The following is a 23811-nucleotide window of genomic DNA, read 5'->3' on the forward strand; positions in this document are numbered from 1 at the left end:
CAGAAATTGTTATCCTTCTGGAAGGTTCTCTCATCTCCACAGAGTAACTCTGGAGCTCTGTCAGAGTGACCATTGAGTTTTTTATTTTATTTTTTTTATTTCACCTTTATTTAACCAGGTAGGCCAGTTGAGAACAAGTTCTCATTTGCAACTGCGACCTGGCCAAGATAAAGCATAGCAGTGTGAGCAGACAACACAGAGTTACACATGGAATAAACAATTAACAAGTCAATAACACAGTAGAAAACAAAGGGGGAGTCTATATACAATGTGTGCAAAAGGCATGAGGAGGTAGGCGAATAATTACAATTTTGCAGATTAACACTGGAGTGATAAATGATCAGATGGTCATGTACAGGTAGAGATATTGGTGTGCAAAAGAGCAAGTAAATAAATAAAAACAGTATGGGGATGAGGTAGGTGAAAATGGGTGGGCTATTTACCAATAGACTATGTACAGCAGCAGCGATCGGTTAGCTGCTCAGATAGCTGATGTTTGAAGTTGGTGAGGGAGATAAAAGTCTCCAACTTCAGCGATTTTTGCAATTGTTCCAGTCACAGGCAGCAGAGTACTGGAACGAAAGGCGGCCAAATGAGGTGTTGGCTTTAGGGATGATCAGTGAGATACACCTGCTGGAGCGCGTGCTACGGATGGGTGTTGCCATCGTGACCAGTGAACTGAGATAAGGCGGAGCTTTACCTAGCATGGACTTGTAGATGACCTGGAGCCAGTGGGTCTGGCGACGAATATGTAATGAGGGCCAGCCGACTAGAGCATACAGGTCGCAGTGGTGGGTGGTATAAGGTGCTTTAGTGACAAAACGGATGGCACTGTGATAGACTGCATCCAGTTTGCTGAGTAGAGTGTTGGAAGCCATTTTGTAGATGACATCGCCGAAGTCGAGGATCGGAAGGATAGTCAGTTTTACTAGGGTAAGCTTGGCGGCGTGAGTGAAGGAGGCTTTGTACGGAATAGAAAGCCGACTCTTGATTTGATTTTCGATTGGAGATGTTTGATATGAGTCTGGAAGGAGAGTTTGCAGTCTAGCCAGACACCTAGGTACTTATAGATGTCCACATATTCAAGGTCGGAACCATCCAGGGTGGTGATGCTAGTCGGGCATGCGGGTGCAGGCAGCGATCGGTTGAAAAGCATGCATTTGGTTTTACTAGCGTTTAAGAGCAGTTGGAGGCCACGGAAGGAGTGTTGTATGGCATTGAAGCTTGTTTGAGGTTGGATAGCACAGTGTCCAATGACGGGCCGAAAGTATATAGAATGGTGTCGTCTGCGTAGAGGTGGATCAGGGAATCGCCCGCAGCAAGAGCAACGTCATTGATATATACAGAGAAAAGAGTCGGCCCGAGAATTGAACCCTGTGGCACCCCCATAGAGACTGCCAGAGGACCGGACAGCATGCCCTCCGATTTGACACACTGAACTCTGTCTGCAAAGTAATTGGTGAACCAGGCAAGGCAGTCATCCGAAAAACCGAGGCTACTGAGTCTGCCGATAAGAATATGGTGATTGACAGAGTCGAAAGCCTTGGCAAGGTCAATGAAGACGGTCACCTCCCTGACCAAGTCCTTTCTCCCCCGATTGCTCAGGTTTGACAGCTCTAGGAAGAGTCTAGGTGGTTCTCTACTTCTTCCATTTAAGAATGATGGAGGCCACTGTGTTCCTGGAGACATTCAATGCTGCAGAAATGTTTTAGTGCCCTTCCCCAGATCTGTGCCTCAACACAATCCTGTCTTGGAGCTCTATGGACAATGGTGGTACCTTATATAGGAAGGTGTGTGCCTTTCCAAATCATGTCCAAACAATTGAATTTTCCACAGATGGACTCCAATCAAGTTGTAGAAAGATCACAAGCATGATCAATGGAAACAGGATGCACATGAGGTAAATTTAGAGTCTCATAGCAAAGGGTCTGAATACTTATCTAAATAAGATTTTTCTGTTTTTTATTTGTAATCCACTTGCACAAATTTCTAAAAACCTGTTTTTCACTTTGTCATTATGGGGTATTGTATGTACATTGATGGAAAAAAACATTAATTTAATCCATTTTAGATTAAGGCTGTAACGTAACAAAATGTGGAAAAAGTCAAGAGGTCTGAATACTTTCTGAATGCACCGTAAACCAAGTTCCCTCCTCTGGCAGAAATAATTGGAACTAAAAATATATATTTGTATACTTTTTTTATGGAACTGTAAATTTAAGATAAAACCTCCAGGCACTTGTCCTCCTTTACTTGAAACCTCTGATCCTGTTTCGTTAGCCAAGCTAGATTTAGCAGTTAGACATCCCCTGATCCACTATGATATGTGTTATTATAGTCAGTGGTTGAATACACTATTGTTCCTTGTTCCAACAACTGGTTTATTAGATGAACAACTATGATTTTACTCTTGAGTGTTCTTTAATAATGACATATGCCATTTAGCAGACACTTTTATCAACTCAGTCGTGCATGCATACATTTTTTATGTATGAGTGGTCCTGGGAATCAAACCCATTATCCTGGCATTGCAAGCACCATGGTCTACCAACTGAGTAACAGAGGAATTTTAGGAGTCCTTTAGGATTACTTATATTAATAAAAACCAATTTGGCAGACAGGCCTTTGTTTAAGCCTAAAGCAAGAAAGGACCAGCCAACCTGCCAAAGCTATTTCACGTTTGGCAGAATACACTAACCACAAGGAAATGAATGTATTTGATCTGATTGCGATGGCTGAATTGTTTAGAGTCGAGGCATTCTGAGCTCTTTTAATCCACATGGAGAAGCAGACGGAGCGCCACAGAGTTAGTCCAACTCCGGTCGTCACCTCTTATTTCTACACAACATATCCATCATTCAGTATTGCTGGCAAAAGGCTTACAGGCATTTAGAAAAACATTCCAAACAGTTTTTCAATCATTTGGAAGACAAATTGCTAATACTGTGAAAGTGTGAGTGGCATTGGGTGACAACAATATACTTGTGTTTTGGACTATTTTTGTTGCACTTTTTGTAAAGATACTTTGCATAATCGTTCTAAACATGTCAATCCTCATGTATTACTCACCCAGCAAAATAGACTCCGTCGTATGCAAGACATGGCTTGAAACCTTGATTTATTCTGTTCTAACAGTTTAGTTTCTAATTCATGTGAGAGTGTTTCTTATCCCTTGGGTTGACTGTCACCTTATGTAACATAGAAGGTGGCTCTGTGCATCATGAGTAACCTGAGCCCTGAAGGCTAGCGTTAGCTCACGGTGCTAGTGCCTGGGCTTTAGCTCAGCAGGCTAACACCCCTATCATGGGAGATCTGATGCAGATGTTGACAGCTCTCATGGGTCTCTAACTGTTTTAGAGGACTGATGAGTCACACTCCATTTGGGGTCTTTAGATCTCCCACACCGATACTGTTGCACTCGCTTCAGTAGGCCAAGCCACGGCATTCAGCGTAAGCCCATGAATAACACACGCTGTTTGTTTGTGGTTGTGTCCATCCACAGGTGGAAAACAGATCTCCATAGATGAGTGCTGTAAGGATGGTCGGGTTCGGGGCATTGACAACCAGGACTGCACAGCCATCCCTCTCATCTCTGAGTCCACCACGTGCAGGTGAGTGGGGCCTTTTTTACAGTAGTTAATGTACTCTCTGACTGAACAGCCTTACTCAGAGAAATACAGTGACTATAGAAAATAGATTATATTTCTATGGTCTTAACTTCTGTGCCCATAGGGGGGACTGCTTACCTCAGTATTAGTCCCATGGGGTTGACTGTAAACGGTATAGATAGACTATGGTGCAATAGGTATGGTGGTAGGCCATAGTGTGAGATGACTTTACCGTACCCCCGGTCGTAAATCCCCAGCCACATTCTTGAATTGACGTGAGAGCAGGAGACATTACACTAGTGATAATAACAGTGTAATAACAGGGTAATAACAGCTCTGGTAGTAAGAGTAGAAGGTGTTCTGCCACTGGTTCAAGGCCAATAAGGAGGAGATCTGTCGCTCCTCATCTTCTCTCTGATGGCAAATGTATTGACCTTGGCTACCCAAGTGATCCAGATTTTTTTTAAATGATAGAGTAAGGGTGGAAGTGTGATGGTTTTTGGTTGAGGGGGGTGTTGGATTTAGGGTTTAGAGAGAGGAGGTATTGCCAAATCCAGGAAATACCACTGAGGTGAAACTATAGAGAGAGGACTGGAAAGGACTGGAGAGGGGGAAGAACAGGAAATCAGAGAGCTTATTTCAGACACACAAAAAAAAGACAAGAAGAGAAAAGGCAGACAGGAGCACTGCTGTGCCCTTTAAAGGTTCTGCGGAGGTGACGTGAGTGCAGTTGTCATGGGGACAGAATCTAGATTATAGGGAAAGAGAGAATTTCTGGTAAGAGGGTTGATAAAGACAGGCTAGTTGGTAGAGGAGTGGAGAGGAGATCTAAGTGCTGCACTGTATCCAATCTCGTAAAACAGACAATGGGTTTCACTCCCTCCCTTCAGACAGACAGGCAGAAACAGGCAGACACACTGACAGACAGATACAAGCACCCCTGAACTTATTGTCCTTCCTCAGAGTAGCAAACCATCTCTCCAGCTGGAGCACTGTAACCCAGTCTCAGTTGATGGTATGATAAAGAGGTGTTCTGCCTGCTCTCACTCACTTCAGATCTGATTATTTACAACAGACTCACACAGCTCTTTGTCTACCTCCGTTTTCTCCTTTGAAGTCTTACGGTCCTGTAACGGTTTCTGGTTTTACTGTAAAAGATTCATGAAGCCACTCCAGCTGGAGAGACAGGTCAGATAGTTGGAAATCACTGGTCATCCTGCTGTCAGGAAGTTCTCACTGGCCGGTCCAGACTCAGAGAGGGATGTAATTCCAGTAATGTTGTTCGGGAATTCGGGTTACAAAATCCAAGCAGGATTTCTGGTAAAACCTGGGAATTTTGGGAAGGTTACCGGAATTTTGCAACTCTATCTAGGAAGTGTTGCCGCCCTACAGCCCTCTGTGTCCATCAGAGGAGGGACATCCAATGGGAGGTAGGAGGGTTAAAACAGTGACAGTAAATAATGGATTTTTAAGTTAGCTTCACTGTACCCATAACAGTTAGCGTGGTAAGCCAATTGGAAACAGTGCTGCATTGACCCAACTCTGGTAAAGTGAAGATTATGAACACAAAACAAAGTTTTAATCCACCTTGAGTTTACACAGAGCTTTCCTTCTTCACTCAACCCACGTACAGCAGCTGCACCAACCAGGACTATTAGCCGATCCCCAGTAGGCATGCCCGGGGCTCTTTTTAACAGGAAGTACTTTGAGACAGAGCTCTATTCCACTAAGGAGAACAGTGATGGAGTTAAGAATAAACTGTGCTCCCTGTGTCTTTCCTGTTCCTGTCTGACAGAATAGTGCAGGAGCAGTGCTGCGCTGCGGTTCTGGAGGACAATATCTGCACCAGTGGCATCAACATGGCCAAAGAGCAGGGGGTCTGTGACACACAGTTCACTGGAAGCACCTGCGAGACCAAGACTGCCAAGGTATGTGTGTGTGTGTGTGTGTGTGTGTGTGTGTGTGTGTGTGTGTGTGTGTGTGTGTGTGTGTGTGTGTGTGTGTGTGTGTGTGTGTGTGTGTGTGTGTGTGTGTGTGTGTGAGAAAGACTGTCCGTGTGTATTTGCATATAGCCAAATACTTGTGTTTACATGCGTGTGTATGTGCGTGTATCAAAAGTGTGTCGGGGGAAGTAATCATTGACCGCTTCAAGAACCTCACGCTGATCACCGTACATCACTCCAATGGACGTGCAATTTTTGCAGGAGAGTGAATGAGATTGAGATTGAGTGTCAGCGTGTGTGTGTGCCTGGTGAGCAGGTTGAAACATGTCACTCTGGGGAGGAGTGAGGAATGGAGCTTGTTGCTGACAGGTAGATGATCAGTTCCCCTCAGATACTCTCTGCCAAGGTGGGCTCTCTACACCTGGCTGTCCTCTTCCTCGGGATCCTACACAACCCTCTATGCCCCCATCCCGCTGCACACCATGGCATCAGTCAAGGTCCTTGAAGCATTTTGCCAAGTGAGCCACAGTACATTTGCCCAGGAGAATGCGGTTGTTGTTAGTGCAGGCAGCAACACGCCTTTACTTGATCCGCCCCCGAATTGCAGGTGTCGGCTGATTGCATTGGGGTGTGCTGCGTTTGATGAATGGGAGTTTAGAGTGGGGGAAGAACCATAGCATACCATGGTCATTTTTAAGCTCCCCCTAAAAGCTCCCCCTAAAAGCTCCCAGTACACTACCACTTTATTTTCTTTGTAATTTAGCAGACGCTCTTATCCGGAGCGACTTACAGGAGCAATTACGGGTTAGTGCCTTGCTCAAGGGCACATAGTTTTTTTTTTTTTTTTAAAGAGTCAGCTCGGTTATTCGAACCGGCGACCGTTCGGTTACTGGGGCAACGCTCGTAACCACTAGGCTGCCTGCCACAACCGCACCACTCAAGGACAGACATGGACAGAGATGTTAGACAGACCAGACAGACACACTCAAACTAGATTCCTCCCGCTTGACAAGCCCGGATGGATCCCCTTCAGAAAATGGTGATAGATGATGGTGGGGAAGTTGTAAAGTGGTGGTGATGATGATGTAATTTCCCCCCGTCCATCCGTCTGTCTGTCATTCTGGCCAAATTATGCATATAAACACATTGAGTAATCGTATATCTCTGGTCTGACCCCTCCAGATGTGCTGTGACTGTTGTCTGCTGGGCCGGGCTGCTCGCGAGCATGGTCTGACCTGTGACCACAGCCTGTCTCTGGGCTATCAGTGTGGCCTGGTGTCCCGGGCCTGCTGCGATGACGGAGCCCCTGATGTGGAGACCAGAAACTCCCTGGGTAAGAGAATCAACTCTAAGATGAGGGAAGGACTAATGGTAGAGGGTGAAGAGACGGTGGAGGGATCGAGGGAAGAGAGGTGGAGAAGTCAAGCGAGTGGAGCGGTGGGAGGAGGTGAACGCTGGAGTAGAGAGGTGGAGAGAGTGGAGAGTGGAAGGATGTTTGGAACGTTATTCTTTCTAGTGTATGTCCAATGCTACTCTGCCCTCTGGTGGTCATTAGGAGACAGGGGTCTTACTGTCGTTTTAGTAAAGAACTCCATTGTCCTGATGCATTCATTGGTTTCAACACTCTTTGTTTGCGAACTTAGTTTTGGCCAATACTGGTCAATCTTCTCCTTTCTTTCCCCACAGTTTCTGACAAAGTCAACGAGACCCTCACTGAGAAGGAGAATCCCTTACCGAATAACATGTGCAGCAGCGGTAACAACCCCTCCACACATGACCTTCACATGTTAGTAATAGACTGTGTCCTCACAGAGAAAGTCAGGAACACAAGTCATTTATCTTCTGTTTGTTTATAATGTGCACAGGATTAGCCAATTGTGCACAGGAATGTGTGGGAAACAGCACCTGTGCCTGCTTCAAAGGTTACAAACTCAAACCAGATGGGAAGAACTGTGAGGGTGAGTAGACTGGAGGTACAGTACCAGCCATATCTTGTTGAAAAGTTAGTGAGCTGGAATAAAACATCTAGTAGCTCCCCAGGACTAGGATTTCTCACCTCTTAGATACGGCTTCGATACTATCCGCCCCTCTTCCTCCCTCCATCTCCCAGATATAAACGAGTGCCTGCTGGGGGCCAGTAACTGCAGAGGAGGCGAGCACTGCATCAACACAGTGGGGTCATTCCGTTGCCAGAGAGAGGTCAGCTGTGGTACTGGCTACGAGCTCACGGACAGCAACAACTGCAAAGGTCAGAGGTCACAACACAATGCCTCCTACAGGGGGAAAGGGAATAAGGAAGGATCAATATGTATGATTCATGATTCATACATCCATGATAAACTGGATCTATTTGTCTGTCCGTCTGTCTGTCCATCTGTCCGTCTGTCTGTCTCTTTCTATCTATTCCCAGCTGGTAGAATTTGCTGGTAGAATTTGACTTGCAATGAAACTATTGTTGAATATTTATGAGAATAGATTTGAATCACATACAGTTTGATTTTCCTCGTACAACATGCCTTCTTTCCCCAGACATTGACGAGTGTGAGTCGGGCACCCACAACTGCTCCCCGGACTTTGAGTGTCAGAACACTCAGGGGTCGTTCCGCTGTCTGCCCAAGAACCAGTGTGGCGATGGATACATCCAGGACGCCATGGGCAGCTGCATCGGTGAGCATCAGGACCCTGACAGACGTTACCATGGCAACCTATCATCAAGGCAACACATAACCCCATCCATCCCACATGTACCCCCAAACCCAGTATCTTCAAAGTACAGTTCACAGTGTTCTCTGACATACATGGCATATTTTAGGAACTCATCATCGTAGTGGTGGCGGGGAGGAAGGGACACAAGGGGTTCAGTGATATGACCCGGTCGTGTCCTATGTGAACCATATCAGAGTTGAAGAGGCGAAGCGAGAGGTCTGACTGCGCCCCAAAATCTGTCCTTGCGAGAAATAAGCATAAAGCAGACCAAGTGGGATTTTTTTGTATGAATGTCAATGAGAGAGTGTCGAATTCGGTCAACACCAAATTTAATTGCACATTTTCTAAGTGAGGCTTATTTGATCAAATAGAAGTTTCATAATGTTTAGGTTGTTACGAATGTACTGATTTAAGTGGACTCACGTGGTATCCCGGCAACTTTGCAAAAACAATTCTATATCAGAGTTGGGCATGTTGTTCACATGAGTATCTGCCCTCTCATTGGCTAGAATGTTCCCACAAGCTCCTCCTCCTCCCGCCTGCCTTCCGCATTTGCGAACATTCATTCCCATTGTTAGAGCAGACAGTCCAATATCTTGTCAATATATAGATAATCTTTGCCCGTCTGTACAGTATAACCTCTGACCTCTATCCCAGACATCAATGAGTGTCTGGCCCAGACAGAGCCGTGCCGCCCTGGCCAGTTATGTATGAACACGATGGGCTCCTTCACCTGCCAGAGGAACTCTATCAACTGTGGCCGGGGATACCACCTCAACGACGGCGGCAACCGCTGCGTGGGTACGTACAGCTGCCTCACTTGCATACTTAGACCTCATCGTGCCAGTTGGGGATAAGGCCTCCATAAGGCCCCGCTCCTGGGCTATATTGGACACCTCTGTCCAAGGGAGCCTCAACATGCCCGGTGTACAATGCAGCACTGCTAGAATGGATCTCTGCCATGTTCACCTCCATTGATTAGCATCAGCAACCGGATACTGTAGCCTACATTTCCATGTATTTCCTGTGGCCTCGCTATCCTTTGGAATGCATTCTTTTGCTTAAGAATGTGCTTGTTTCTTCCTGTAATATCTTGTGGTCTCGCTCCCCCCTGGTGCAGATATCGATGAGTGTAAGGGTCCTGACGGAGCGTGTGCAGGCCACGGCTGTATCAACCTGGTAGGATCGTTCCGTTGTGAGTGTAAGGCTGGCTTCATCTTCAACAGCATCAGCCGCATCTGCGAAGGTACGCACTGACTTAATCCTCCTAGTAGTTACATGGCAGTGTGATGTCAGTTGACGTAAGCAGGACGCCAACAGTCATGACTGTTTAAGGCATCTGTCATGTCAGTATTATCACAGTGTTATGTAGGTCTTATGACAAAGGGTTCAAGTTAAGGGTCACCCAAGACTGGGTGGCTGTTATACAATAATGTTATTTTAAAAATAAGGCACGAGGGGTTGTGATATACGGCCAATATACCACAGCTGAGGGATGTTTGTATGCACGACGCAACTTGGTGTGCCTGGATACAGCCCTTAGCCGTGGCATATTGGCCATATACCACAAACCTCTGAGGTGCCTTATTGCTATTATAAACTGGTTACCAATGTAATTAGAGCAGTTCTCAAACCAGCAGTTTATAAAATAATTGAATATATGCCATTTAGCAGATGCTTCTATCCAAAGCGACTGACAATCATGCATATATTCTTTTATGTATTGGTGGCTTCGGGAATCGAACCCACAATCCTGGCATTGCAAGCTCCATACTCGGTCAACTGAGTCATACAAGACCAGGATACTGTCCTCTGTGCTTGGGTCTGTAGATGTGTCATACAGGACTAGGATACTGGATACAGTCATCTGTGCTTGAACTGTAGATGTTCAAGTTAGTGTCGTTTTCTTCTGTGTCTTAGATATCAACGAGTGCAGGCACTACCCTGGGCGCCTCTGTGCCCACAAGTGTGAGAATGTCCTGGGGTCCTATAAGTGCAGCTGCACCCAAGGCTTCAAGCTGGCCAGCGACGGCAGGAACTGTGACGGTAAGGCAACCTTCAAAAGATAAGAGGTGTTCAAATCTGGGCTTCTCTCATTGGCCATCTCTTGTTTTGCCTTACTGAAGTTTGTGGTCATGTCTTTTTCTCAAGATCATGTGCAGTATCTTTAAAAAAAAGAAGATATACACATCAATACAGTATGAACACTTTGTTAGCATTTGTCAGCATTTATTTTAACACTTGGAAGGAAATAGCACCTCCTGTGTGCACTGCTGGTAATACCGTATAACCGTTATTGTACAGGAACTGTATAGATATGGAAATCTGGAGGCACTAAAACATCACATTTTAGAGAGTTTTGAGATTATTCCACAAGTAAGGTGCGAAAAAACTAAAAGCAGATTGACATAATTTAGTGGAAATGGAAGGGATCTCCAAAGGTAGCCATCCCTGAGACCGGGTCTGGTAGCTCGTACGTCTGTAGGTTAATAATGAAGTAAGGTACGGCGGAAGTTTGTGTAAGAGGGCTGTATAAACAGAAAGAGTGCAATGCATCGATCTACGAGACCTCTGAGGGCCAGCCTACTTTCTGAGTCTGAAGGCAGTGAGGTGTACTGAACTTGTCGCCCTTAATAAAGCATAGTGCGCCATGATAAACTACGTCCAATGTCTTCAATACAGTGGCAGCACAGTTTTCACATTTTGCTGTCCTAAAATAAAATTCCAAAATTGATACATTTTCTATCGGTGTACACGACATACTTCACATTTTCTATCGGTGTACACAACATACTTCAAATTTTCTATCGGTGTACACAACATACTTCACATTTTCTATCGGTGTACACAACATACTTCACATTTTCTATCGGTGTACACAACATACTTCACATTTTCTATCGGTGTACACGACATACTTCACATTTTCTATCGGTGTACACAACATACTTCACATTTTCTATCAGTGTACACAACATACTTCACATTTTCTATCGGTGTACACAACATACTTCACATTTTCTATCGGTGTACACAACATACTTCACATTTTCTATTGGTGTACACAACATACTTCACATTTTCGAAGTGCAAGAACTTTTTCTGAACATTTTCCAAATGAATAACAAATACAACATAAAGATGTCTTGATTGCATACATCTTCACACCCCAGAGTTAATACTCTGTGGAAACACCTTTGGCACCCATTACAGTTGTGAATCATTTTGAATAAGACTCTACTAACTTTGCACAACTTTTCGGGCAACGTATATCCATTTTTTGGGGGGTCAAAATTGCTCAAGCACAATACATTTTGTTGGGAGTAATTGATGAACAACAATATTCAAACCTCGTCTCTCATTTTCAAGCAGATTTAAGTCCGGACTAAGACTGGACCACTCAGGAACACTCAACACCTATTGGAAATAGGTGTGTCTTTGGAATTAACATTTGTGTAAAAAATTAGTAATACTGCAAGACAACACAGCAAATAAATACACTTTTTTTGCCTAAATTAAAAACTACAGGCTTGGGTCAAATCCAAAACAGCAAAACAGAGAGTGAAACCCTGTATTTTCAAGTATTGCTGTAGCAGCATTTTGTTATGGGTATGCTTGTCACCAGCAGGGACTATTGAGTTTGTCAGGATCAAAATAAATATGAAAGGAGCAAAGCCCAGGTATAAAGTTAGAGGAAAACCCATCTCAGTCTTCTGAAAACCAAACCATTTGATAAAGTTGTATTTTTCAGCAGGACAATTACAAGAAAGTGTATGCCAAAGGCACACCATAATGGCTTTCCAAGAGGTGTTGAGTGTTCCTGAGTGGTCCAGTCTCAACCTTGACATATATTTGCTTGGAAATCAGAGACAAGCTTTGAATATTGCTGTCCATCAATGACCCCAAAACAAATGTACTGAGCTTGTGCAATTTTGATAAAAAACAATTGGTATATGTTGCCCTAAGAGTTGTACAATGTTGGTACAATCGTATTCAAAATTATTCACAACTATAATTGCTGCCAAACATGCTTCCACCAACTATTAACTCTGGGGTGTGAAGACATACGCAATTAAGACATCGTCATTTCTTTATTTTGGAGTAGGTTGTGTAGATCAGTAGCAAAATAATCAAATTAATTCCCTTTTAAGGCAGCAAATGTGAAGTCTGTGTAAGGAGTGTGTGTAGACTTTCACTAGCGACTGCACATATGCATAAATCATCAGATACATTGTGTCACTAGTGTTATCTCTAACTGAGTTATATTGTTGGGTGTAGATCTAAATGAATGTGAGAGCAGCCCCTGCAGTCAAGAGTGTGCCAACGTGTATGGCTCCTACCAGTGCTACTGTCGCCGTGGCTACCAGCTCAGTGACATAGATGGCATCAACTGTGAAGGTAGGAGATGCTAAAACGGTATCCGATGAGCCATAGCCTACTGTCAAACCCAATCAGGAGCCCCATAACTGAGGTATTTCTTATCTTTACTTCCTGTACCCTTTACATCCACCATGTTTGACCTCTGATCTTTAACCTCTGACCTTTCCAGACATTGATGAGTGTGCCCTGCCCACCGGGGGTCACATCTGCTCCTACCGCTGCAACAACACCCCTGGGAGTTTCTACTGCACCTGCCCCGCCACCGGCTACACTCTGGCTCCCAATGGGCGCAGCTGCCAGGGTAAGGCCTCACTCCTCAGGGGGGGTGCAGGAGTCCACAGCATGGGGTCATGGTCATACTTCAGATCAGAAGACATATTGTAACAGTGATGATTCAGGGTACATGAGTAACCTCGCCTGAGACCTGAAAATGTATGCTAGCTCTCTGAGCTAATGCCTAGGCTTTAGATTAGCGGTCTACACATTCAAGGTTTGAACCCAGGGTTTTATGTTTGATATAAAGGATTTTCCATTTTTGTGGTTCTGAGTTTATTTGTTTCTCTTCCTGTCCAGATGTTGATGAATGTGTGACAGGAACACACACATGCTCTGTGACAGAGAGCTGCTTCAACGTGCAGGGTGGATTCAGATGCCTGTCATTCGAGTGTCCGCCCAACTACCGCCAAGCAGGGGAGATGTGAGTACCTACCTACCTGAGGTCTCTCAAATAATGGGGGTATATATCTGTTTTAAGTTCACATACTCGTACTTGCGTCCTAAATAGTAGGCTCATTTTGACTTTGACAACAGCTGATCAATTAGATATGGGGATGTGCTACCGAAATCAACTAATAGCGGGAAACAAAGCAATCGCGCATGATGCATTCTCAGTGTGCGAAAATTGGTACGTTTAAATGCCAGGATGTTATACTAATTTTGGCTCTTCGTCTAGTAAAATTCAATGCACTCTTTTCCACAATGAAGAGGTGGGCTGCGAGTGATAGGCCGTAGTTCTCTTGAAGTAGCCAGACAACAAAACTAGGCTACATAATTGGGAAGATGCCGAATAGCGAAGCTTCTGTGGTGGTGTTCAAATGTAGGAAAAGTAGTTTTTGTTTTCTTTAAAATGATAATGCGTATTGCATTGTAAGCTACATCTTTGAAAACAGAAGTATTTTTCTTTTTTTTTAAAGTGGATTTCTGTTTCCTAATTGAACATTTGTTTTGTTCTCTTGGCCTTCGTCAGAGCTTTTAAACTAAATACTAAATCATCTTTTGCTGTCCAGCAGTTCTGGAGTGGATGGCTGCCTTTTTAGGGGCTCCTAACCAACTGTGCTATTTTGTTAAGTTTTTTTCGCATTCTTTGTAAGTTATTTTGTACATAATGTTGCTGCTACCATCTCTTATGACCGAACATAGCTTCTAGATATCAGAACAGCGATTACTCACCTCGAACTGGATGAAGATTTCTTCTTTAATGAGTCCGACTCTAAGGATATACCACTTCCCTGAGACCAGGCCCAAATCCTTGTCATTCGCGTGAAGAAAAGACAGAGTGTGGAGGTTGGGGTGCCTTTTGAGAATTCGTTGGCGAGTGGGTAAACCACTTCTACCATCCGTTCTATTGGCAAACGTGCAATCACTGGAAAATAAACTGGATGATCTACGATCGAGACTATCCTACCAACAGAACATTAAAAATGGGAATATCTTATGTTTCACTGAGTTGTGGCTGAACGATGACACAGATAATATAGAGCTGGCTGGGTTTTCCGTGCATCGGGAGGACAAAGCAGCTACGTCTGGTTAGACGAGGGGTGGGGTGTGTGCCTATCTGTCAATCATAGCTGGTGCGCGATGTCTAATGTTTAAGAAGTCTCGAGGTATTCCTCACCTGAAGTAGAGTACCTCATGACGAGCTGTAGACTACACTATCTACCAAGAGAGTTTTCATCTATATTATTCGTAGCCATCTATTTGTTACCACAAACCGATGCTGGCACTAAGACCACACTCAACAAGGTCATAAGGTCATAAGCAAACAAGAAAATGCTCATCTAGAGGTGGCGCTCCTAGTGGCCAAGGACTTTAATGCAGGCTAACTTAAATCAGTTTTACCAAATTTCAACCAGCATGTCACATGTGCAACCAGAGGGAAAAAAACTCTAGACCACCTTTACTCCACACACAGAGACGCATACAAAGCTCTCCCACGCCCTCAATTTGTCAAATCTGACCATAATTCTATCCTCCTGATTCCTGCTTACAAGCAAAAACTAAAGCAGGAAGTACCAGTGACTCGCTCAATACGGAAGTGGTCAGATGACACGGATGCTACACTACAGGACTGTTTCGATTAGCACAGACTGGATTATTTTCCGGGATTCATCCATTGGCATTGAGCAGTATCCCACCTCAGCCACCGGCTTCATCAATAAGTGCATCGACGATGTCGTCCCCACAGTGACCGTACGTACATATCCAAACCAGAAGCCATAGATTACAGGCAACATCCGCGCTGAGCTAAAGGTTAGGACTGCCGCTTTCAAGGAGCGGGACACTAATCCAGACGCTTAGAATAAATTGCGCTATGCCCTCAGACTAACCATCAAACAGGCAAAGCATCAATACAGGACTAAGATGGAATCCTACTACCCCGGTTCTGACGCTCATCGGATGTGGTAGGGCTTGGAAACTATTACCGACTACAAAGGTAAACCCAGCCGCTGATTGCACAGTGATGCAAGCCTAGCAGATGAGCTAAATGCATTTTTTTCTCATTTCGAGGCAAGCAACACTGAAGCATACATGAGAGCATCAGCTGTTCCTGATGACTGTGTTATCACACTCTCCATAGCCGATGTGAGCAGGTCAACATTCACAAGGCTGCGGGCCAGACGGATTACCAGGACATGTACTCAGAGCATGCGCGGACCAACTGGCAAGTGTCTTCACTGATATTTTCAACCTTTTCCTTACTGAGTCTGTAATACTTACATGTTTCAAGCAGACCACCAAATCAAATCAAAATCAAATCAAATTTTATTTGTCACATACACATGGTTAGCAGATGTTAATGCGAGTGTAGCGAAATGCTTGTGCTTCTAGTTCCGACAATGCAGTAATAACGAGCAAGTAATCTAACTAACAATTCCAAAAAAAACTACTGTCTTATACACAGTGTAAGGGGATAAAGAATATGTACATAAGGATATATGAATGAGTGATGGTACAGAGCAGCATAGGCAAGATACAGTAGATGATATTGAGTACAGTATATACATATGAGATAAGTATGTAAACCAAGTGGCATAGTTAAAGTGGCTAGTGATACATGTATTACATAAGGATGCAGTCGATGATATAGAGTACAGTATCAACGTATGCATATGAGATGAACAATGTAGGGTAAGTAACATTATATAAGGTAGCATTGTTTAAAGTGGCTAGTGATATATTTACATCATTTCCCATCAATTCCCATGATTAAAGTGGCTGGAGTAGAGTCAGTGTCATTGACAGTGTGTTGGCAGTAGCCACTCAATGTTAGTGGTGGCTGTTTAACAGTCTGATGGCCTTGAGATAGAAGCTGTTTTTCAGTCTCTCGGTCCCAGCTTTGATGCACCTGTACTGACCTCGCCTTCTGGATGACAGCGGGGTGAACAGGCAGTGGCTCGGGTGGTTGATGTCCTTGATGATCTCTATGGCCTTCCTGTAGCATCGGGTGGTGTAGGTGTCCTGGAGGGCAGGTAGTTTGCGTTGATGCGTTGTGCAGACCTCACTACCCTCTGGAGAGCCTTACGGTTGAGGGCGGTGCAGTTGCCATACCAGGCGGTGATACAGCCCGCCAGGATGCTCTCGATTGTGCATCTGTAGAAGTTTGTAGTGCTTTTGGTGACAAGCTGTAGAAGCCTCCTGAGGTTGAAGAGGCGCTGCTGCGCCTTCCTCACGATGCTGTCTGTGTGAGTGGACCAATTCAGTTTGTCTGTGATGTGTATGCCGAGGAACTTAAAACTTGCTACCCTCTCCACTACTGTTCCATCGATGTGGATGGGGGTGTTCCCTCTGCTGTTTCCTGAAGTCCACAATCATCTCCTTAGTTTTGTTGACGTTGAGTGTGAGGTTATTTTCCTGACACCACACTCCGAGGGCCCTCACCTCCTCCCTGTAGGCCGTCTCGTCGTTGTTGGTAATCAAGCCTACCACTGTTGTGTCGTCCGCAAACTTGATGATTGAGTTGGAGGCGTGCATGGCCACGCAGTCGTGGGTGAACAGGGAGTACAGGAGAGGGCTCAGAACGCACCCTTGTGGGGCCCCAGTGTTGAGGATCAGCGGGGAGGAGATGTTGTTGCCTACCCTCACCACCTGGGGCGGCCCGTCAGGAAGTCCAGTACCCAGTTGCACAGGGCGGGGTCGAGACCCAGGGTCTCGAGCTTGATGACGAGCTTGGAGGGTACTATGGTGTTGAATGCCGAGCTGTAGTCGATGAACAGCATTCTCACATAGGTATTCCTCTTGTCCAGATGGGTTAGGGCAGTGTGCAGTGTGGTTGAGATTGCATCGTCTGTGGACCTATTTGGGCGGTAAGCAAATTGGAGTGGGTCAAGGGTGTCAGGTAGGGTGGAGGTGATATGGTCCTTGACTAGTCTCTCAAAGCACTTCATGATGACGGATGTGAGTGCTACGGGGGCGGTAGTCGTTTAGCTCAGTTACCTTAGCTTTCCTGGGAACAGGAACAATGGTGGCCCTCTTGAAGCATGTGGGAACAGCAGACTGGTATAGGGATTGATTGAATATGTCCGTAAACACACCGGCCAGCTGGTCTGCGCATGCTCTGAGGGCGCGGCTGGGGATGCCGTCTGGGCCTGCAGCCTTGCGAGGGTTAACACGTTTAAATGTCTTACTCACTTCGGCTGCAGTGAAGGAGAGACCGCATGTTTCCGTTGCAGGCCGTGTCAGTGGCACTGTATTGTCCTCAAAGCGGGCAAAAAGTTATTTAGTCTGCCTGGGAGCAAGACATCCTGGTCCGTGACTGGGCTGGGTTTCTTCCTGTAGTCCGTGATTGACTGTAGACCCTGCCACATACCTCTTGTGTCTGAGCCGTTGAATTGAGATTCTACTTTGTCTCTGTACTGGCGCTTAGCTTGTTTGATAGCCTTGCGGAGGGAATAGCTGCACTGTTTGTATTCAGTCATGTTACCAGACACCTTGCCCTGATTAAAAGCAGTGGTTCGTGCCTTCAGTTTCACGCGAATGCTGCCATCAATCCACGGTTTCTGGTTAGGGAATGTTTTAATCGTTGCTATGGGAACGACATCTTCAACGCACGTTCTAATGAACTCGCACACCGTATCAGCGTATTCGTCAATGTTGTTGTCTGACGCAATACGAAACATCTCCCAGTCCACGTGATGGAAGCAGTCTTGGAGTGTGGAGTCAGCTTGGTCGGACCAGCGTTGGACAGACCTCAGCGTGGGAGCTTCTTGTTTTAGTTTCTGTCTGTAGGCAGGATCAACAAAATGGAGTCGTGGTCAGCTTTTCCGAAAGGGGGGCGGGGCAGGGCCTTATATGCGTCGCGGAAGTTTGAGTAACAATGATCCAGGGTCTTTCCACCCCTGGTTGCGCAATCGATATGCTGATAAAATTTAGGGAGTCTTGTTTTCAGATTAGCCTTGTTAAAATCCCCAGCTACAATGAATGCAGCCTCAGCTACAATGAATGCAGCCTCCGGATAAATCGTTTCCAGTTTGCAGAGAGTTAAATAAAGTTCGTTCAGAGCCATCGATGTGTCTGCTTGGGGGGGGGGATATATACGGCTGTGATTATAATCGAAGAGAATTCTCTTGGTAGATAATGCGGTCTACATTTGATTGTGAGGAATTCTAAATCAGGTGAACAGAAGGATTTGAGTTCCTGTATGTTTCTTTCATCACACCATGTCACGTTGGCCATAAGGCATACGCCCCATAGTCCCTGTGCCTAAGAAGGTGAAGGTAACCTGACTAAATGACTACCACTACCTCTTACGTCAGTAGCCTTGAAGTGCTTTAAAAGGCTGGTCATGGCTCACATCAAGACCATCTTCCCGACTCCAATTCGAATACCACCCCAATAGATCCACAGATGATGCACTCTCAATCGCACTCCACACTGCCCTTTCCCACCTGGACAAAAGGAACACCTATGTGAGAATGCTGTTCATTGAATACAGCTCAGCGTTCAACACCATGTGCACACAAAGCTCATCACTAAGCTAAGGACCCTGGGACTAAACACCTCACTCTGCAACTCGATCCTGTACTTCTTGACGGGCCGCCTCCAGGTGGTAAGGGTAGGCAACAACACATCTGCCACGCTGATCCTCAACACTGGGGCCCCTCCTGTACTCCCTGTTCATCCACAACTGTGTGGCCAAGCACGATTCCAACACAATCATTAAGTTTGCTGACAACACAATAGTGGCAGGCCTGATCACCGACAACGATGAGACAGCCTATAGGGAGGAGGTCAGAGAACTGGCAGTGTGGTACCAGGACAACAACCTCTCCCTGAATGTGAGCAAGACAAAGGAGTTGATCGTGGATTACAGGAAATGGAGGGCCGAACAGGTCCCCATTAACATCGACGGGGCTGTAATGGAGCGGGTCGAGAGTTTCAAGTTCCTTGGTGTCCACATCACCAACAAACTATCCTGGTCCAAACACACCAAGACAGTTGTGAAGAGGGCACACCGGTGGCTGAAAAGATTTTGCATGGGTCCCCAGATCCTCAAAAAGTTCTACAGCTGCACCGACGAGAGCATCCTGACAGGTTGCATCACCACCTGGTATGGTAACTGCTCGACATCCGACCGTACTGCGCTACAGAGCGTAGTGCGTACGGCCCAGTACATCACTGGGTCCAAGCTTCCTGCCATCCTGGACCTATATATTAGGCGGTGTCAAAGGGCCCAAAATAATGTCAAAGACTCCAGCCACCCAAGTTATAGACTGTTCTCTCTGCTACCGCAAGGCAAGCGGTACCAGAGCGCCAAGTCTAGGTACAAAGGGCCCCTTACCAGCTTGTACCCCCAAGCCATATTACTGCTGAACAATTAATCAAATGGCCACCAGGACTATTTACATATTGACACCCCCCTCCCTTTGTTTTTACACTGCTGCTACTCGCTGTTTATTATCTATGAATTATCACTTTCCCGCTACCTACATGTACAAATGAATTCGACTAACCTGTACCCCCGCACATTGACTCGGTACCGGCACCCCCTGTTTATAGCCTCGTTATTGTAATTTTATTGTAAGTTTTTAATTTTATTTAGTGAAACTCTATTTCTTGAATTGCATTGTTGGTTAAGGGCTTGTAAAGTAAGCGTTCTACCTGTTGTATTTGACGCATGTGACCAATACAATTGCATTTTATTTTATTTCTGAATGTGTCTGCACCGGGACTCGGGATGTGGCTGCAGTACTGATGTCATGTTAATCAGGCCTTTTGATTTGAACGTCTGGATTGTTTTTTGTTTTTGTAGGCTACCTATTTAATTATTCAAGCCTTTAGCAGTCATTCAGATCTCGTTCCCAATGATCAGTGCTTCAGATTATTATGTTGCTGTCCAGCGGTTCTGAATTTGCAATGCACCCGACTGACTGTCCACGTTTTTCGGTCCAATAGCCTTTTGATTTGATCATATGAAACGTTTTAGGGTGTGTTCTAGGCTGTTTAATTTCCTTTATATGTGTTACAGCACTTTGGTTTCACTAATAAATATGTTGACATGAAACCAAATTATCGGTTTCTGTCTTTAGTCCTTTTGCATACTTTTTACTAAACGGTATGTGCTAAATAGTATGTTACGATGAGTACATACACAGTTTAAATGACAGAGTAAAGTTAACTGTAATTGAAGGAAAATTTTACTCTGCCACATAACATTTGGTACTGCTCTAAAAGAGTAAAATGTACTCTGGCAACAGTTATTTTTTCACAGTTGTATATGCTGAAGTTAACGTTGATATTTAACTCTACGCCATTGCGTTTCACTTTGTACAGTATTAATTGAAAATAAATCAGTTACTTTTATAACTCTCTGCAGGGGTGTTCGTTATTCTAGAGTTCATTATTTAGAGTTATTTCAACTCCTGTGTCGTCAAACTCAACACTATTTGGAGGTTTACATGGGCACATTTCTGGGTGTGATATTAATGTGTCATATAAAGGTAGCTTGCAATGTGACATCCAATCTTTGTTGGTATAGATTTTAAAGTGAGGATTGTCCAGCAATTTTACATCACCCACAACTTCTTATTTTTTTAAACAATAAAAAACAGCGTTTTACTACCTGTTGTATTCGGCGCATGTGACAAATAACATTTGATTTGATTTGGCTTGCATTCAGAATGCATGTCAGAGCAGGGAGAAGAGCACTGTTGTTAGAGACTACCTACATAAAGTAAACTGGAGAAGCCTTCTCAGTAAGAGTTGCAATAAATCCAACCACTTACAGATTAGATTAGTTTAGGAAAATGTATGTTACATATAACATTGTGTGGATCAGAAATAATTATGGTGAAAACACAGATATTGAAACAAACAATTCAAAAAATGTACCTGCAACAGAGCATGCTGAGAAATATGACAATAACTCCCAGATTTGTGGATAACTCCATAGTTTTATCAGGTGATGGGGAAACAAAGCTTTCTGAAGTATTGAGGTTTTCCAGCCAATTGTGTCGAAAATAGGTTTATTATTGATCACTAGTGGCACCTGCTGGTCAAAAGAATTTAGAGCAGCCAAGTGATTATAGATGACGTCTCACACACTGTAGTGCATACACAGCATAACCTTTTTGTCTTCTATCAAGCCAATCAGGTGGTTGTCCGACAAAACAACGTTTTGGACGTCATTGATCACGTGCTTCTGGTAATGTGATAGGCATCGGCACACTGCTTCGAAGTACACTGCTTAGCGATTTTGACACATGCCTCGGAGCTCCGGTATTAAATGTAACATCACTAGTTTAACCACCTGATTGGTTCGGTATTGGTTTGGTAGAAGACAAAAAGGTTATGCTGTGTATGCACTACAGTGTGTGGGATGTCATTTATAATAATTTGGCTGCTCTAAATTATTTTGACCAGCAGGTGCCACTAGTGTACACTGTGTTGATCAATGCCTTGAGTAAACAACCTATTTTCGACAGAATTGTCTGGAAAACCTCAATGCTTCAAGAAGCTTTGTTCTGCATCACTAGTTTTAACTCCCTGTCTCTGGTTACTGTTAATGGAGTTCAAAGTACTCAGTCCCAATTAACTCCAGTTATCAACACTAACTCCCGGAAGCGTATCACTCTGTTCAGGGTTAAATCCAGTAGAGTGAATTTAACTCTAAATGTTTTTACTTTGTCATTTCAACTTTACTTGATTTACTGTGTCGTATGCAGTTGAAGTATGCAGTATGTTAGTATGGCCAACGTCACACGCTTGTCAGGTAAGGAGTTCTCACTTAAATTCTCATGATTTCAGGGAACTCCTTGTTGGTCAAGAGAACATAAGCCTTTTCACTCTACTGAGCTGAGTCAAGCATTACTGGGCTGGCCTGGTTACACATCCAGGGTGTGGATGGAAAGGATAATTTGAAAATAAAAATATCAGAGCCAGCACGGCATGGTCGGGTCGGTATAGTGTGGATCAGGCACCAGTTATTTTATGGCCACTGCTCTATAGTGTATACACAACCTAAACCCCATCTCCAACTCCTACCTCTGTATGGATGCTGTGCATGCCCAATGTTGATGCACAATCAGTTAGGATTCAGTTAAAGCATGTTCTGTTATATTCCGTGTTAATGCAGGCAGTTGAGTGACGAAATGTAATACTTTGCTTTGATATGTTCTTGCATGACCCTACAGGGGGCAGAGTGACACTTGCCGTTCCACAGAAACACATGAGGCTGCTGATTCTGATGTGACTTTGTCCCTACCAACCTAGCCCCACCCAGCTAGCAGCATGCCATGCACGGCAAATCAAACTTATACCTCTCTATTTTCTCTGTTTCTCTGTTTGTTCTATCTGTCCGTCTTTGTCTTGTCTTGTTCTGTCCCTGGCCCTTGTCCTTCCTTACAGTTGTTGTGAACGCTTGCTTTGCAATCAGACTGGCGAGTGCCTGGCCTCGCCTCTGAGAATAACCTACTACCACCTCACCTTTCCCACCAACATCCCTGTGCCAACTAACGTCTTTCGCATGGGCCCGTCCAACACCGTGCCCGGAGACCATGTCCAGATTGCCATCGTCGGCGGCAACGAAGGCAGCTTCTTCAGCGCTCAGAGAGTACCCTCTGGTGGCGTGATGGCTGTGGTGCAGCCCATCACCAAGCCACAGGACTTTGAGCTGTCTCTGGAGATGAGACTGCTGCGTTACGGCACCACCAGCACCTACCTAGCCAAAGTCCTTGTGTTTGTTGTCCAGGAGCACCCTATAATGCCGTTCCAGAGTAGAGAGTATTAGCATAGCAACAAAAATAGGTCTGTAACGACAACAGCAAAAAAAGAGCAAACACTGCCACAATAAGCAAACACTAACACAGCTGACATAGACCTAAAGCCGCATAGCTGTCATTTGTCTCATTGTTTTTGTTCCTGTTTTGTTTTTGTGATTACTGTAGCTTATTCCATGTATTCCCCAGCAAGACAGGCCAAATGTAATGTCCTCTGTTGGAGGTATGGCGTTTGAATGGCCACTAGGTGGCACTCTAGGGCAGGGTATTGAGGTAGTTGCCTGGGGATGCCTATTGATTACTGTACAGTATTGTGAATGATCATTTACATGGTGTATTCCTAATATCTTAGTGTTGATTTGTTGAATAAATTGAATCAGACGTTCAATCCGGATCTACTTTCTAACATACAGTATGTTTTGTGGACACCATCAGATATCTCATTTTGAATAGGAGAATTACATAGCTGGGGGCACTATGACCTGTAACCTAAGTATGCAGTTAATGTATGGGGCAAGAGTATGTGATTTGTAAAAACATATTTTCAGTGGCACATCTGTTTAATAGAACTGTGATATTCCCGTAGGTGATTATCAATGTTTTATATGGCGTATTAGCACTGTCAAGTCATGGTTGATTTGGTGGAAGCAGTTAATTGTTGGATGTACATACTTCTAAACC

At 44.6% G+C, this 23811-nt stretch overlaps 1 protein-coding gene across 3 annotated transcripts in view; it reads left to right on the forward strand.

Moving 5' to 3' along the window:
* LOC112218177 (fibulin-1) overlaps nucleotides 1-23811 on the forward strand; it is a 59696-nt gene that overhangs the window by 12211 nt on the left and 23674 nt on the right. For 2 of the 3 annotated variants that reach the window (XM_042301414.1, XM_042301413.1), the window contains exons 2-14: nucleotides 3503-3611; nucleotides 5404-5536; nucleotides 6734-6884; nucleotides 7238-7306; nucleotides 7417-7509; nucleotides 7662-7799; nucleotides 8081-8218; nucleotides 8915-9058; nucleotides 9378-9503; nucleotides 10178-10303; nucleotides 12536-12655; nucleotides 12807-12938; nucleotides 13211-13334. In XM_042301414.1, coding sequence (XP_042157348.1) covers nucleotides 3503-3611; nucleotides 5404-5536; nucleotides 6734-6884; nucleotides 7238-7306; nucleotides 7417-7509; nucleotides 7662-7799; nucleotides 8081-8218; nucleotides 8915-9058; nucleotides 9378-9503; nucleotides 10178-10303; nucleotides 12536-12655; nucleotides 12807-12938; nucleotides 13211-13334 — 1603 coding nt within the window. Of the gene's footprint in view, nucleotides 1-3502; nucleotides 3612-5403; nucleotides 5537-6733; nucleotides 6885-7237; nucleotides 7307-7416; nucleotides 7510-7661; nucleotides 7800-8080; nucleotides 8219-8914; nucleotides 9059-9377; nucleotides 9504-10177; nucleotides 10304-12535; nucleotides 12656-12806; nucleotides 12939-13210; nucleotides 13335-22759; nucleotides 23529-23811 lie in introns of those variants that run through there. The other variant, XM_042301415.1, reaches the window with a different exon arrangement.

The sequence above is a fragment of the Oncorhynchus tshawytscha genome, linkage group LG19, assembly GCF_018296145.1.
Source record: "Oncorhynchus tshawytscha isolate Ot180627B linkage group LG19, Otsh_v2.0, whole genome shotgun sequence".
In the NCBI taxonomy this organism is placed as follows: Eukaryota; Metazoa; Chordata; class Actinopteri; order Salmoniformes; family Salmonidae; genus Oncorhynchus; species Oncorhynchus tshawytscha.